Source organism: Micromys minutus (assembly GCF_963924665.1).
Source record: "Micromys minutus genome assembly, chromosome: 25".
NCBI lineage: Eukaryota > Metazoa > Chordata > Mammalia > Rodentia > Muridae > Micromys > Micromys minutus.
In genome coordinates, this window is record NC_137960.1 from 39,050,774 (window position 1) to 39,067,977 (window position 17,204).

Here is a 17,204-nt window from a genome sequence, read left to right on the forward strand (position 1 = left end):
CTTCCTTCCTGTTCCTTTGTAAGCTTGAGTACAGAGAGCCCTCAGCTGAGAATGGCCCAAAGCCTGAGTGTGGAAGCCAGTCAGAGAAGACTAGGGCAATGCCTGAATCCACACAGAGAGCTCCAGCGCCCCTTGGGTTGGGGGTCTAGGTTATTTCCCAGCTGTTCTTTTACTCAAGTGCATACCCAAGAGGCTTTGGAGTGCATTTAGTTGTTGAGGTTTCAACTTTTTTTTCCCCTTAGATGTTATTGTTCAAGAGAGCTAAAAATGGCCGGGTCACTTCCTTTCTGCTGCCGCACACTTCCTGCATGTCCACAGCTAAGCTCCCATTATGGCATTTACAGACTGGCTTCCAACTTTCCCATTTTGTGATGGGGTCCGTCAGAGGCGACCCTTCCAAAGAGAACACACTATACCCTGAATTCCTTTATCCCCCTTCCGAGAGCAAGTTTTCTTTCCTGCATACCAACTGTTAAGCCACCCTCAAAATCACTTTCCTCTGGATCACAGCTGTAGACAGAATCTCCTAGGCTTCCCTTTCCTAAGCAACGTCTTTTTAGAAGTCTCCTCTTTGGTAATGGTGGCTTGACTATGTCTTTTCCCCTGGTTGACAGTCATTTTGAAAGGAGCGTAGCCAAGAAGCTGGGTCACTTGAGAGGCAGAGCACAATCCTAGCACTTGAGAGGCAGAGGTCTCTATGTATTCAAGGCTAGCCTGGTCTTCTGAGTGAGTTCTAGGACAGCCAGTGCTACACAGAGGAACCCTGCGACTCCTCCCCAACTCCCCCCCAAAAGAAAAAAGAAAGATACTATGGTTTTGGTTTTTTTTTTTTTTTTTTAATGAATAGAGTAGAGGCTGAGCTTGCTTGAAGCTATGTTGCAAATGACATAGTATTCAGATGTGTGGGTCAGGACCCCTACTCACAAAAAACATCCATCCCTACATCTAACAACGCACCCATCCACACCTGAAAAGTAAATAGCACTGCACAGTAATATTAGTTCCTTTTGAAATGAAGCAACTCTTTTTTTCCTGAAGAAATGGAGGCAAAAATGCAATCGGCTTGCTCTGGGGAGACAGGATGGAACCCAGGTGGAGGCAGAGGGCACTCGGGGAGGATGTCAAGGGAAGGCTCCGAAAGGCTGCGTCCTGGATAAATGAAATGGCTGATTAGTAAACACGTTAGCCCTGGAGATGAATCAGAGAGATGCAAACAGTCAAGTGGATGGAAGGGATACAGGAAATGTGGCAGCTGGGTCTTTGGAGGTGTCCAGGGGTAGCTGGGAAGCCTTTCTTTACACTGCTTGCATCTGACATGTCTGAAAACTCAACCTTATGGGTGAGTGGCTGATGTTCTCTTTGCCAACAGCAGAAGATATTGAAGAGATGTGTGTGGCCTGTACCCAGCTCTACCACGTGCTGCAGGAGGGGGGTATGCTTGGAAGGAAGTTCAAGAGAAGAACGGTTCTGCTGAAGACTCTGTATAAGCTAGTGGATGCTGGCTCAGACCCACTTAGCCTTAAGCTTGCGAAACTTATCCTAGCAGTAAGTTTGTCTGTCTTTCTTTCTCTCTAGCGGATTGTCCTGCATCTGTGCTTTGTCAAATAATTTGTACGTAGTGCAAAAAGATGAAAAAATGTGATGTGTTTGTTTAGACTCTTGGAAAAAATTAAGGTGATAAGCTCACATCCCGTGCCGGACTAGAAAGTATTTCCCAAGGAATAAGGCTGAGCACTCAGGGAAACCCCAGCAGGCTGGAGTCTGAACTGTGCATGGTTTGGGATGGCGGCTGCCATCTTTGCCCTGTGGCTTCTCCTGGGAGCCCGACTCTCTCTTTCTTACAGGCTTAAGAAATAAACACAATGGCCAGGTGCTTAGTGAACCAGTGTGAAAGAGGAAACCAGACGCTCACAGTCACAGGACCTTGGTGGCCATAGAAAAGCTTCTTAAAAGTATTAGAAAGAAAGGCCGATAGCAAATGAAGGCCTGTGGCAGCTCAGCCTAGAATAGAACCAACCTATAAGCCAGAGGCTTTGGAGGACGCTCTAAGGGTGACAAGGGACGGCCGAAGCACTGTTCCCTGCTTCCGTAAGAGTGAGAGCCTCGTCCACCCACACCATTTGTGCAAGGAAGGCAGGGGGCTGGCTGACCAACTGGAAGGGCAGCCCGTGTTCTGATAGTGGAGTGGACGTGTCCCCTCACCTTATTTTGATAACAAAGTCTTGCAGAATATTCTAGCCACATTTTTTCTGTGTAGTCTTGGGTGTACACTTTTACTTAGCTGCTATAACCAACTGTGCTCTCTTTAGAAGCCGGGGTGTGTGGCTCAGTGCAATATGCCTCACCAGGGGTCATCTCATCCTAGGGCTCTGATGGTGGGCCTGCCCCAGGGAGGCCCCGGGCTGCCAGCACCCAGCTACTGACTTACCTTTCCACCTGGTAAATCAAAACAGAGATGAGAAAGAATGAACCACAGATCTATTTAAGCTTCTCAGTGAAAATATTACCTCGGTTATTGATGGTTTTGAGCAAATTGGTGTGTGTGTGTGTGTGTGTGTGTGTGTGTGTGAATTAGGCCTTCTGAATTGTATGTTAAGTAGGTAAAAATCCACTTGGTGATTTGCCCTGTCCCAAAGAATCTAGGTGGGGTTAAATTTCAGTGTAGAGTTTGGTGGCTTGATGCTTTCGTTTTTTAGAAAAGAAGAATTATTTTACACATGTGAGTGGCTCACTGGCATGTGTGTATACACACCATGTATTGTCTTGCGCCCATGGGGGCCAAAAGACAGCACCAGATTCCCCAGAACTGGAGATCCAGGTTCTTGTGGGCCATCATTTGGGTGTTGGCACTGAACCTGGGTCCTCTGCAAAAAGCTGCCAGAGTCCCTAACCACTGAACCACCCAACAGTGCCAGGCTGGTACCTTCTTGCTCGCTATGGAGTTGCCAGGTCAGAAGGGAACCTTCCAAGCAATGGCATCCCAACTTCCAACTGGCCACTTGGATCTCCTGTAACAGCTCAGGGGGAACCCCATTCAAATGAGGCCTTAGGGTGTGATTCTATGTGAATTCTAGGGTGGCCAGCTCATAAGAACCGTGAGAGATGCTCTGGAGAGATGCTCCAACAATTACAAGCTCTGGATGTTCTTCTAAAGAACCTTGGCTGGATTCTCGGCCACACAGGAGAGGTCACAATTGCCATGCCAGCCCCAGAGGAGCTGACACCCTCACACAGACATATGTGCACAACACCAGTGTTCTAAAATAAACTAATCAGTTAAAAAAAAAAGGAGTAGGGGCAGAATATACGGAGGCCCCTCTTCCTGCTTCTGTCTTTTCTGCCAGCCAGTTTGATATCATACTTCAACCACTTAACAGTATTTATTTAAAAGCATGCAGTAAGCACGCAAGTTATTGGGATTTCTTAAATTCTTTGGCTCAGTAGAGATCTACCAGATAGCCATTTTAATTTTTAATCCTTGCTTTAAAAAAAAACCTTGTGAAAATGTCTCAGTCTGTATTAAGAGCGTCCAGAGAGTTCAAAGATGCTTTGTAGGAGTGCAGCTGTTTTCTGGGAGGGCGAATGACAGACAAATGTCCTGTGTGCCTTTGTGGTCAAATACAATGGGAGTACCGGAGTGATTTCAAACTTCTTCAGTGTGGAAAACACGCAAACAAAACCAAAGCATCTTGTTTTGTTTTGCTTTGTGTGCATATGGCTTTTTTGTGTTGTTGTTGTAGTAGTGGTGATGGTGGTGGTGGTGGTGGTGTTTTGAGAAAGGGCTTCTCTGTGTGTCCCTGGCTGTCTAGCACTCACTCTGTAGACCAGGCTGGCCTCTGCCTCCTGAGCGGTGGGAATAAACGTGCGCGCTGCTATGCCCCAGCCAAAGGCACCATTTTTAATGCAAGAAGCAAAACTACCCTAGCAGGAAAACACGCCTTGCCAGAAATTCATCCTAGCCCCGGGGAACCTGTAAACAAGGCAACTGAGGTCTCAGGATCCACCATTAGACCCTGGGGAGGAGACGGAGCCAGCCAGCCAGCACCTCTGTCCTCCCCAGTGCTGGGCACTGCTCTTTTGATAAAACTCGGACACTTGTGTTGTTGTTGCTTTCCCCCCTGCTTTTCACTACAAGTGGAAGGTGGGGGAGGGGTGAGGTGCATTGGGATCATTTATTGGGGTGTTTCGTCAGGTGCAGAGCACAGAATACTCACCAGACTAGGAAGATGGGCGGGTCGGAGATTTCGGTCTCAAGCTGCCCGGTGGAGTCCGCCAGCACACCCCGCCCTCGCCCAGATGTGGAAAGGGTTTTCCCTGTCAGCTCCTTTGCTGGGATTTAAAGCCGTAGTGCCACAATCACTGTCTCATTTTAACTTCCCGTTTCCTTTTCTTCCTGAGAGTGGAAAGAATCCCTACTCTGTCCGAGTGCCTCGGCAAGTTGTTAAAATTCAGGCTCTGACAGGAGCACGGTTGGGCTCCGGACTTGGCATTCCCAGAGCAGGAGGTGGGAGACTGACAGCTCTGTGGGTGGGTCTAAGCCGCGCTTCTCCAATTGCTGTGCACAGGCCCAGAGCAGGCGCAGTAGGCACAGGTGCTCCACCGTGCTCCCTCCTGCTTCTCCAGCCAGACTACCTGCCTTTCTCCTTCCGGTCCAGCTCAGCTCGTGAGCAGTTAAGTGCTCAGTGGTATTTATTGTGGCTCTAACAGATAACTCGGATATATTCGACTATCGTTCTAAAAAACTTTAACTGAAAACCCAAAAAAGTATATTAGAAAATAACCTTTTATATAGGAAAATAATGACCCCCGTGCCATCGTTTTCATGCAGAAGTTTTATTTGTCCAGAGGAGCCCATTCCTACAGACTGGTTTTCACACCGTTGCAGAGGGTGCACAGTCTGAGCCAGAAATTATAGATGTTTCCCTTTTTAAGCCTAATAGCCTGAGTTTGACCACATTATAGAAAGAGGGAACCGACTCTCCCCACCCCTCTCTCCCCCTCCCCCTCCCTCTCTCCCTCCCCCTCCCTCTCCCCCTCCTCCTCCCCCTCCCTCTCCCCCTCCCCCTCTCCCTCCCTCTTTCCCTCCCCCCTCTCCCCCTCCCCCTCCCTCTTTCACCCTCCTCCCTCCCACACATACACACACCAATTAAAAACAACAATAACAATGACAATCCTAGCAGTCAGGTAAATCTTTGCAAACTCGAGGCCCTGATGATCTACACAGTAAGGCCCTCTCTCAGTAAAACAAACAAACAAACAAAACCAGGTCTTTTTCTTTTCTGGGGTGCTTACTTCATTTGAAGAGTTTTGCTATTCAGAAGTTTATTAGATATTCCCCATTACTGACCATGTTTTACTCTTTAGGTGAGTGTGCAGTTGCTAAGGACCCATTCAGCCACTGTTTATATAAAGACATTGTTCTCTTTACTGTCTGTGTTTAACCGACTTAGACACTGTTGTGTGGTTTAGAAAGGGATTCCAGCTTTGAACAATGGCTATCTCAAGGTATTCCGGAAACAGCCCCCCAAAATAAGCGAGGCACAGTCTAATATACTGGCTTTAAGTTCTTTCTGTACAAACGGTGAATGGGGCATGTTTTCTTTGCTTTCCCTCCCCAGTCGGTTCATTTCTAGGTGAGTTTAATCTGAACTTTGGTGTCTTTCATGGTTTACAGGTATATTCTAAATCAATTGCTATTTAATAGCATACTCTTTTTAAAGTACCTAATAATTTGACACATCAGTGCAAAACGTTTCCTAGTGGGAGACAGATGCCAGTTGTTAAAGTGTTCGTACCTGAAAGACCGCTAACGTTGTTTCTCAGTATAACTAACTGAATTAAATGTGGTAGCTGACACAAAATGTGGCCCAAACCCTTCTAGGTTGTTTCCTAAGAACATTTCTTATGTTTAAGACCCTCTTCCTGGGGCCCTGAGTGTGGAGGTTTCAGAGGTGTCCGGCCTTTATTTCCTTCTTCCTAGAAATGCAAGTCAAGTGTGTTCTTTCTCTGCAGCTTAAAGTGAGTGGAAAGAACCTTCTCAGTGTCTGCAAGCTGGTATTTAAAGTCAGCAGGAGTGAGAGGAATGACACCTTCATGCAGAAGGACGACATCCTGGGTGAGTCTCCATCAGTGCAGCTGGGGCTCCGCCCCTGAACCCCAACAGAGATGCCCAGTCCTCAGAGGAAAGGGGGAGTGAGGTGGTTCAGTTCCTAGGGGGTTGTGATGGCGGTTTATTCTCAACCTTCCCTGTTTCCCACATTTGCTCTATAGCAAACTACTTTGTGACCCGTGGGTTTTGGTTTTGGTCTTTTGATGCCTGTAGTGATGTGGTATGACCTAATGACATCACTGTATAAAAATTAATTTCCTAGGCCTGGAGTTGCTGTTAGAATAAAACACCTGTAAATTTTGGACATAATTAAAAAATTCTATGCTCTTGACCTAACAGGAATAAGCCTCCCAAAAATGAAGAAACAGTTGTGGCTATTACAGAATGCAGACACGGACATGGTTTAATAGAGCTGCCTAGCTAACAAAGCCCAGTTCCTAACATGTCCCTACATAATTCAGAAGTAGACAGAATTACCTGGTGGGAAGCTCCTAGGAGTTGCATGCTGTTCTTGCAGAAGAGACCACACTGGAAAGCATTGTGGTCATTTTTGGTGACGGGGGACAATGATCTCAGCAAACATAGACAAAACCGGGTTTGAAAGAATGTCTAACATCGTATGGCTTAACTGAGAATTACAGATTTAAAAAAAAAAAAAAACAGAATCTAAGAGCCCCGTTGACATTCTTATACTTGAGTGTGGTGTCTTTATTTAACCTTGCTCAAATCATCTGGAAGGCTCCAAAAACCTGTTAGCTCGCTGGCGTGTGGCTCAGTCAATGGGGTTTTCTTATTGGGTTTATTTGCTTATTTATTGATTTGGTTGCTTATTTCCAGTAGTCCTGGGGGTTGAACTTAGGATGTGATGCCTGCCAGCACGCTGATTATTGGTGTTTGTTTGTTGATGTTGTTTGTTGGTGTTTGTTGGTGTTGTTTGTTTGTTGGTGTTGTTTGTTGGTGTTGTCTGTTAGTGTTGTTTGTTGGTTGGTGATATTGTTGTTTGTTGTTTGTTGGTGTATATTGTTGTTTGTTGGTTGTTGTTGTTTGGTAGTGTTGTTTGTTGATTGTTAATGTTTGCTGGTGTTGTTTGTTTGTTGATGTTTGTTAGTGTTGTTTGTTGGTGTTGTTTGTTTGTTGGTGTTTGTTGGTGTTGTTTGTTGGTGTTGTTTGTTTGTTGGTGTTGTTTGTTGTTTCTTGTTTGTTAGTGTTGTTTGTTGGTTGGTGATATTGTTGCTGTTTGTTGTTTGTTGGTGTATGTTGTTGTTTGTTGTTTGTTTGTTGTTGTTTGGTAGTGTTGTTTGTTGGTTGGTGGTATTGTTTGTTGTTGTTGTTTGTTGTTTGCTTGCTGTTGCTTGTTGGTGTTTGTTAGTGTTTGCTGGTTGTGGTATTTGTTGGTGTTGTTTTTCTGGTGTGTTTGTTGGTGTTTACAGACAGGGTCTGGCTCAGATTTCTCTGTGGTCCTTCCACCTTGTACTCCTTAAGGCTGAGAGTAGAGATGTTCCCACCATGCTTAGGGAGGGAGATGTTCTTAAACTGGCTTGGGAAGGGGTGGATGCTATATTCAAAAGTAACAGAGATTGTTTTTAAAGTTCCCATGTGATCCATGACCCACTAGGAAAGCAACAAATGCAACCTTGAAGATTTGGTGAAGAGGAAACTTTAGCATTAGTATTGGACAATAACTCAAAATTTTTGTAACTAAATATTAAAGGTTGGTGATTGTTCCTGAGAACCAAGAAGAGGCTGTCCTCACTTGCACAGGAACAGTCCCTCTTTTTGGTTGCATCACTATTCTGGAGATTTGTTGTAGCTGAGACTTCCCAACTTGAGTAACTTCAGGAGCATTTGCATGTATCTTTGAATGGACATATCTTACAATTGTGTGTCAACGTTGAGTTTGCTGTTGTACTTTGGCATTTATAGAAACCGGTCTTTTCTGGCAGAGTCATTACTGGAGGTACTGAGAGCTGAAGACCTGCAGAGTAACACTGAAGCGTTCCTTTACTGCATGGGGGCTCTAAAATTCATTTCCGGAAACCCAGCCTTTCTTACCGAGATGGTCAACAAAGGAGCAGTAGAAATATTGGCGCAGTTAATAAAGGAAATGATTGAGGACACGGAGAAGCGTGGGGCATGCCTGCCTAATTCTGGCCACTTGCTAGTACAGGTACGTGCTGTGCTTGAGAAGGTCAGAGGGGTAAATTAGTTTTCTGACACCATTTAGAGAAGCAGCGGATGAGAAGCCTCCACATTCGGAGTCAGTCCAAGGTCTTGGAGATAAGGGAGTGGTCTCTGTCCAGCCAGTGTTTGCCGGCTGAGGCTATTCCATAGCTTTCAGCAGAATCTTCCATAGTGCTCAGGTAGTTCTTTAAAGAAAGTGGGGCCAAAAGCTGGGCTTGGCAGGTATGCACCTGGAATCCCAGAACTTTAGAGGAGCAGGAGGTTAAGAGTTCAAGGTCACCTCTGCTACACAATGAGCTTGAGGCCAGTTGGGCTTCTTGAAACCAAGGAGAAAGAAAGGGAAGAGGAGTGAAAAAGAGACAGGAGGGAGGGAGGGAGGGAGATGGGAGAGAAATGGGAGGGAGGGAGATGGGAGGGAGGCAGGCCTGAGCTGAGACTCATGGCACAGGCCTGTCAATCCAACCCAGGAAGCTGAGGCAGGAGATTCGAAACTAATCAGGGCTCAGTTTTAAAATAGACAATAAGGAGAAGGCTGGGGAGGTAGGACCATGGTAGAGGACATTGTTTCCATCCTCAGCAAAGGGAAAAAAAGTAGCAAAGATATAGGCACGGAAGAATGAAGTCTACAGAGCTCTGAACAACAGTTGTGTGTGATGCTGAGAATTTTCAAGCCAGACGGTGAGACTGTTTATAATCGAGACCTAAGGTCACATCTCCCATCTGCAATGATGCTGGGGTTAATGACATTGGGCGGGGATTTTAACAGACCCTGTGGATACCATGCAGGACCACTGGGAGGCAGGTAATAAAGCAACCAGGTATAATTCATCTGGTCAGAGCAGGAAGAAAAATTTTCCTCTGCCTAGAGTTTTATTACTGCCCTTGTGACAGGTTAAATTTCCCAGTTAAATTATTTCCACCAAAACCTCTCTAGCTCTTATATTCCTTTTTAGATGAGATTTTTTTTTTTACCCCTAATAGCATTTATATATCAAATAACAGCATCTTTGTTATAATAACTCATGGGATTTGAGATGTGCTTGACAATTAGTGAGGATGGGTTGAACCTTTGGAGTGCTCTGAGCTATCAGGAGAGCATGTTAAAAATTAGACTTACACCCCGACTTCAAGATTCTTAAAATATGTATGTTGATTATTAATTTTAGATTTTGGTCCTCCATTTTGAAAAGATCATAAGAAAAATCTCTTTTGGTCAAAGACAAGGCAAGACCATGTTTTGGCGCTCTGGAGTGGGGGGCTTATAAAGCATTCTCTTTATATTGACTGAATTTTGGATCATTTGTGTGGTTTTTTTGAAAGTAGTTATTCCTGATTTCGTTGTGATGATCATTTCTGTTAAAATGTAGAAAATGTAAAGAAAAGTATAAAAGTTATCTGAGCTAGGGTTGTGGTGGCACACACCTGTACTCCTGACACACTTGGGAGGCTGAAGCAGGAGATCATAAATTCAAGTCCAGCTTGAACCTATTTCAAAACAAAACAAAAAATAGCAAGATATTTTTATCCTGAACTATATGGACATACCTTCAACATTATATAGTCTTTGTTTTATTTATATATATATATGTGTGTGTGTATATATGTGCACATATATATATGTATATGTGTATGATGTATATGTATATATAATGTGTAAATATGTATATGCATACACATATATGTGGTCTCTGATACACACACACACACATACATACATGCATGTTTGAGTGTGTACTTTCTTGAAAGTACTATGTATATACTGGGCTGGCCTGAAACTCAGAGATGTCTGCCTCTAGAGGGCTAGGGTTAAAGGCTTGCATTAAGGTATGCCTGGCTCTAATCCACATTTATTTATTTATATTTCATATGCACTTGTGTTTTGTCTGCATGTATGTCTCTGTAAGGATGGCAGCTTCCCTGGAAGTAGAGTTAGAGACAGTTGCAAGATGCCCTGTGAGGCTGGGAACTGAACCAGGGTCCTCGAATGGAGAAGCCAGTGCTCTTAACCACTAAGGCATCTCTCTAGCCCTGACCATCTGTATTTTTAATAGTCAATTTGTTTTACGTTACCTCTCCCCTTTTGGTTTCTTGTGTCCATCCAGTCAGCATCTATTGTTCACAGTATGTTTAGTATGTTTTAATAATCTCATAGGTTTCAAAATCGGGACAGCGCACAGTAAAATTCTCTCACATTACCTCTACCAGCTTCCTTGATATCGTTTCACCCTCTGGTGGTTTGAATAGAAGTGGTCTTCATATGTTTGACTTCGCGGTCCTCAGTTGGTGGAACTGCTTGGGAAGGATTGGGAGACATGGCCTTGTTGGAGGAGATGTGTTGCTGAGGATGGCTTGGAAGTTTGAAAAGTCCACACCAGGCCCAGTGTCTCTGTCTGTCTCTGTCTCTGTCTCTCCTCTCCTCCTCCTCCTCCTCCTTCTCTCTCTCTCTCTCTCTCTCTCTCTCTCTCTCTCTCTCTCTCTCTCTGCCTGCTACCTGTAGATGAGGATGTAAAAACCTCAGCTACTCCTCCAGTGCCAGGCGTGTCTGTTTCCTGCCATGAGGATCATGGACTAACCTCTAAAACTGTAAGTGAGCCCCCAGTGCTGATTTATTAGAGTTATCAAGGGCTGCCTTGGTCATGGTATCTCTGCACAGCAGCAGAGTAGTGACTAAGAGAGCCTCAAATTCTCAACCATACTTACCTTTGTTGGATTTTTGTTTGTTTGTTTGATTGTTTGTTTGAAGACAGGATTTCTATGTGTAGCTCGGGCCCTCTTTTAATGCCACAGATTGGACATTCTTGTCTGGTTGAAGAAAGTTTTTACAATCTGTTATATGGCTGTGGTTCCATTTTATGTAGTAAAAATGAAACCCATTGATATAAAGGAACATTTAGTGCTATCAGGAGCAAACATATGCCAGATCAAGAAATGAGGACACTAGGTAGGTGTGACTGTCAGGGGCATAATGTCAGCCAGCACTCAGGAGTTTGAAGCAAAAAAATTTCAAGTTCAATGCCAGTCAGGGGAAAGTAACAGGCTGTTGTCTCAGAATAAACAAGCTCTAGTCCTCCAACTTGAAATGAAATCGGATCTTTGCTGTGCTATTTAGCTCTGAGTATTGCTGCCCCCGCCAACACACACACACACACACACACACACACACACACACACACACACACACACACACACACACACACACCTCGTTCCTGGGTTTTATTTCCCTTTCCTGGGATTAGGCCTGGACCTACTGGGTCAACCCTTCCATTCATGTTCCTCTAGGGGGCGCTGTAGAGCTTCACACCGCCCACCACCTCCATATCTCAGCTGGTTTAGTTGTCTCCAACGCCTTTCCTTGAACCTAGGATCTGGTAGAGACTCTGTGGGGACCATGGTCTGCACCCTGTATCCTATGCAGATGGAGAAAGTAAAGCCCACTGTGACCACTTAAAAGCATGCCCCTGGTACACATCATTTGCCTTGTGCAAGCTATCGCCATGTTTGAGTGTTTAAAGATCTGGGTAGGAAGGGAGTTTGTTTTACAGCTTATCATTTGTAGATTCCCCACAAAATGGACAATCCTTCCTATCTAGTTAAAACAAAAATGGTGGGTTGACAGCCCAAGCCTGTAAGTTCACCATCTGAGAGACTGATGTAGAAGACTTGTGAGTTCAAGGACAGCCCAAGCTATAGAAAAGACCCATGTCAGAAAAGAATGTTTTAGTCAGGGAAAGAAAACAGACTCGAAACTTTTGTGCTGAATGCATAAGATGTAAGCAACAGAACTTTACCCCAAAACACTGCATGTGCAAACACACAGGGAGACCTGTACCCCACATAAGAAACAGCAGGAATACTTTCTCAAACAACCCCCATCCACTAGCTAGGAAGGAGCGTTCCTTCACACCTAGTTTCCAATGACATACAAATTGTAGTGATTTATGTGCTCATTGAAATGAGACCCCTGCTCTTCACTTATGAACTTCCCTTCCTGTAAAGAAACCTTTATCCGCAGGAGCAACTGGCCCCATACTTTCTTGACACCAGAGGGCAGGTACTCAGAGTCCGGCCTTCCTTCTCTCCTCTGACTTTTCTTGGGAAGCAACTTCCCAGTGGCAGCTCAGACTTGCTTCTCTAAGGACGGCAGGTCTGGGGTGTTGGGGAGACTCAGCACTCACGACATTCACAATCATATAAGGCCTTGGGTTCTGAACTATGGAAGGGTGGGGCCCATCACCATGGTAGTAAGATGAATTTTATAACAAAGTCCTCAGGAGCTGCTTACTGACTCATCACAGGCCCTGTCTGTGCCGAGAGTTTCACAACTTACCTTTACACGAGGGAAAGAAAAGGGGACAGGCTGGACAAAGCCACCAAGCAGGAAAGAGGGTTAGAGAACACAGGAAGAATGTGCTAAGGATATTTCCTCTGCAACCAGGAAGATGGGGGAGGGAGGAGAATAAGGATCTCTGAATGACCTGGAACTCCTGGTGAAGCCCCTGCCTCACAACTGCACACCCTGCCCATTTTTTTCCTCAGTGGTTACTAATGCATCTCCACGGACTCCTTTTCTGTATTTTGGTGCCTCGGCATTCTGTGTAATCCCCCAAGTTCTCTCCTGTCTTAACTGTACATGGTTATTACATTAGGAGGATGGATGGGCGGTTGTGGCGCACACCTTTAATCCCAGCACTTGGGAGGCAGACGCAGGAAGATCTCTGAGTTCAAGGCCAGCCTGGCTTCCAGGACAGCCAGGGCTATGTAGAGAAACCCAGCCTAGAGAATAACAATAAAAACTAGAAGGATCAAGTCATACATCCATTTTTTCTGAGGAAAAGAGGCACCCAGGTAGCAAATGGATACCCAGCAAGAATCACAGGCATCTGCTAGTGTTGGGGGACATGACAGGGACAGTGGGAGGCAGGCCCCAACAGGCTTGTGAGTCAGCAACACTTTCCTATGCACATGCATTCATGGGCTGCCTTGAGACTCTTGGGAAAACTTGGCTCTAAGGTTTTCATGTGCAGTGACACGCGTGTTGCTGGTGTCTTATGTTTCTGCCAGACTGTATTAACTATAAGCGAGACAACGTGAAACCCCTTGGGTTACCACAGAAGCTTGGACTGGGGCACATATGTGGTCTCAGTTGGGCAAAAGTCTAAAGAATGAATGTACTTTTATTAATGGAGGGAGACGGGTTTAGCCGAGGTTAGGAATGGTGCCGCTTTGGCTTTTTACTCATGGGGCCCCATGTGCTAGTCAACTCTGGGTTTTTATTGGATTTAAAATGTTCACTTATGTGACATGAACTTGAGGGTTGGAGTGAAGCTCAAAATTAGGTTTGGAAGTTGCCCTTCTGGTTGCTGAGCTGTCCAGCCAGACCCTCCTCATCCAAGCGTCTGCAGTTTTCTCATGAAAAACCACAGGTCTGAGGAATCAGCACCAGACCCCACAGAGAGGGAGGACTCAATGCCCACACACTGGGAGTCAGAGTGGTGGCGGCAGAGGTTGGTAGCCTTTCTCAGAGTGGAGGGCTTCCAGGCTGCATGGCCCTATTAGGCCCTTCTCCCTCGGAGCTGTAACTGGTTCTCCCAGCCCTCCTCCTTCCCCTCCTCTCCCTCTTCCCCTTCCCTCCTCCTCCTGATGTAATCTCTGTAGACCAGGCTGGGCTCAAACTCAGAGATCGGCCTGCCTCTGTCATATGCCAGGACTGCCAGGCCTCTTCTGATCCCTGCTCTTTGTTACCAGTAAGGAGTTCTCCTTCTCTCTCTCCCTCTCCTTCTCCCTCCCCCCTCCCCTCTCTCTCCCTTCTCCTCTCCCTCCCCCTCTTCCTCCTCCTCTCCCTCCCCCTCTTCCTCTCTCTCTCCCTCTCCCTTCTCCCTCTTCCTCTCCCTCCCCCTCTCCCTCTCCCTTCCCCTCTCTCTCTTTCCTCTTTTTTTAATTTTAATTTTTTAAAGAACAGTTGTTTCTATTTTTTTTAAATCACTGTGTACATGTGTATTTGTATGTGGGTATGTACCTTTGGGTGTAGGAAATTAAAACACTCTGAAACAGTCCTTTGCAAAAACAGTGCCCACTCTGGACCCATAAGAGATCCTCTGTAGTTACTTTTGACACCAGTACTTGGAACACAAAGACAGACAGATCTCTGAGTGCGTGGCCAGCCTCAGCTGCAGAGCGAGTTCCAGGACAGCCAGGGCTACACAGAGAGACCCTGAATTGAGAAACAAAACAAATAAATAAAAAATACATGCTCTTCAGTCCCTCTTTTTTGAAGAGGTAGCCCAGGCTAACCTCAAACTGGCTGCTTCGAGGTTGATCATGAACTCTTGATTGATCCCCTTGCCTCTACTTCCCAAGCACAGGGATTACTGGTAAGTAACACCGTGTAGCCCCTCCCCCATTTCTCCACTCTAACCTCTACTTAGCAGAAATTTCTTAGATGGGAAACCTTACCTCCCTCTTTCTTTTTCCTTCTCCCTCCTCCCTACATTCCCTTCTCCCTCCTCCCTACGTTCCCTTCTCCCTCCTCCCTAAATTTCCCTCTCCTTCCTCCCTATATTCCCTCCTTCCTCCCTACATTCCCTCCTTCCTCCTCCATACATTCCCTCCTTCCTCCTCCCTACACTCCCTTCTCCCTCCTCCCTACATTTCCTTCTCCCTCCTCCCTACATTCCCTTCTCTCTCCTCCCTATACTCCCTCCTTCATCCTCCCTACACTCTCTTCTCCCTCCTCCCTACATTCTCTCCTTTCTCCTCCCTACACTCCCTTCTCCCCCTTCCCTATATTACCTTTTCCCTCTGGGTTCCATTCACCCAGCAACTAAACACCAAAAAGCATTAAAAAATGGACTATGGCAGCCCTGGGGAGGCAGAGGCAGGTGGATCTCTGTGAGTTTGAGGCCAGCCTGATCTATAAAGTGAGTTCCAGGGAATCTGACACCCTCTTTTGGCCTCTGTGTATACCAGGAACTTACACGGTGCACATCCATACATGTGCACAAACATTAAAATACATAAAAGTAAATAAATCTTTAGGAAGTAAGTACATGTGGAGGGATGGTACGCCCGAGGAGCTCTCTATGGGAGAGGAGGTGTGTGAAAGCTGTGTGTGTGTGTGTGTGTGTGTGTGTGTGTGTGTGTATACACACATACATATATACACATATATACATATATATGTAAGTGCACATTCATATATGTGTGTATGTATATATAGTGGTTGACACATATGTTGATAAATGACACATATGATAGTGTACATATGTATATATAATGCATATAAAATATTAAATGTTGCAGAGGGAGAGACTTGGCTAGGGTGCTACTGGCACAGAAAAGAGGCTCTGTCTGGTCACTAAGCCATCCGTGCAAAGCCGTGGACCGAGCTGGCCCTGCATGTGAACAACAGGTTGCAGGGGTAGCTGAGGAAGACATGCTGAGTGAAGGAAGCCAGCTATAGAGAGACATGGGTCGTAAGGGGACAAGCATGTGGTCTAGAGGGCTGGGGAGAGGGGGAGATGGATGCATAGACCGAGAGAGCGAGGGCCTGTAGCACGGGGATACTCCCCCTTGGGGATCTTGGACAATCTGGGGAGGGTAGGTTTTGAAAGCCCCTCGTTGTTGTTTGATTGAAAGCCTCCACTGAAAACCTCCCACAGAGATGGCAGAGGGGTGTGGCTATAGAGGTTGGTAGCAGATGGAGTTGTGGAGGAAACAGCAGCCAGAGGCAGTGTGGAAGGAGTGGGGCTTTCTATCATACATGTTTGTACCAGCCTTGACCTGGGGCTCAGTGTCAAAAAGACAAACATAGCATGCACACACACACACACACACACCCTGAAGCTTATGGCCCAGAGTAGAGCCAGGGGAGAGTCTTTGTGGGGTCTGCTGCAGGAGGTACACTTTTGAGTAATTGGGAACAACTCAGATCACCAAGCTTTATCCTGCAAAAATGGGACACAGCCATCAGAGTTTCAGGTGACAGAAAGCAGAAAGGACCCTGTGGGCCTGGGCTCCTAGCCTAAGGATGTCGTATGTTGAATGTCACTAGGAGGTTTTGACACAGGGTGTATAAGCTTAATGCATTTGTCTGCCAGCACCACAGTTGACAGATGTGGAAATGCTCAGGATAGCATGCATTTCCCCTCCAGACATACGACGAACTAATGTTTGGACCTCTACTCCTGCTTCAGGCCTTTTGGGAGGCTAGGGGACAGGATTTTACCCCAGGCTAGCTCTAGCTTATTGTGTAACCCATCTTGATGCCAACTCACAACCCTGCCTCAGCCTCCAGGGTGCTGGGATTACAGGTGAGCCATCGTGCCCAGCCTCGGGGTCATTTACCAAAACAAGGGTTTGGACCTGGAGGAATTGCAAAACTTTTAACTTTTCCTAACGAGAAGAGATGGGGGGGGGGGGAGTGATAAATTAGGGTTTGAATAAGAGGAAATAGCCCCAAGGAAACTGGTTAGCCCTTTGGAGCAACTCCAGCCATGGGGAAAGACTTGGTTCTCCAGACTCTTGGGGGCTGGGAGGATGTGGATGAACCATCCTTTAGAGCAGTGGTTCTCAACCTGTGGCTCACTGCAGCCACGGACTGGAATTTGTGGGATGGCCTATTAGTTTCCCAAAGACCAGGCCTCAGCTTAGTAGATGCTGATGGAGGGTCGGAATCCACTGCACTACATGAAAGAAAAAGTCACGGGGCACCAATGTTGTTAGAAGATGGCGATCCGAGTCAGGGCACCAGTGTTAGGGAAGGATGAAGAGAGTGGGGGGCATATGGAGGTTCGGCAAGGCCTGGGGGCAAGGGAGATGCCTCTGAGGGGCCCATGTTGGGAATCCCTTCCCTCTGAGGGACCAGCCTCATGACAGTATAGTACAGAACAGAGTTTATTCAGGTCATGGGAGAGTT

At 46.1% G+C, this 17,204-nt stretch overlaps 1 protein-coding gene across 1 annotated transcript in view; it reads left to right on the forward strand.

The window, feature by feature from the left end:
- The window catches only part of ARMC2 (armadillo repeat containing 2), a gene marked incomplete at its 3' end in the record, with an annotated part of 93,481 nt that overhangs the window by 39,232 nt on the left and 37,045 nt on the right, over nucleotides 1-17,204 (forward strand). Inside the window, exons 7-9 of the mRNA XM_080937630.1 lie at nucleotides 1,370-1,545; nucleotides 6,013-6,115; nucleotides 8,053-8,276. Of these exons, the coding sequence (XP_080793756.1) occupies nucleotides 1,370-1,545; nucleotides 6,013-6,115; nucleotides 8,053-8,276 (503 nt within the window). The remainder of the gene's footprint in view (nucleotides 1-1,369; nucleotides 1,546-6,012; nucleotides 6,116-8,052; nucleotides 8,277-17,204) is intronic.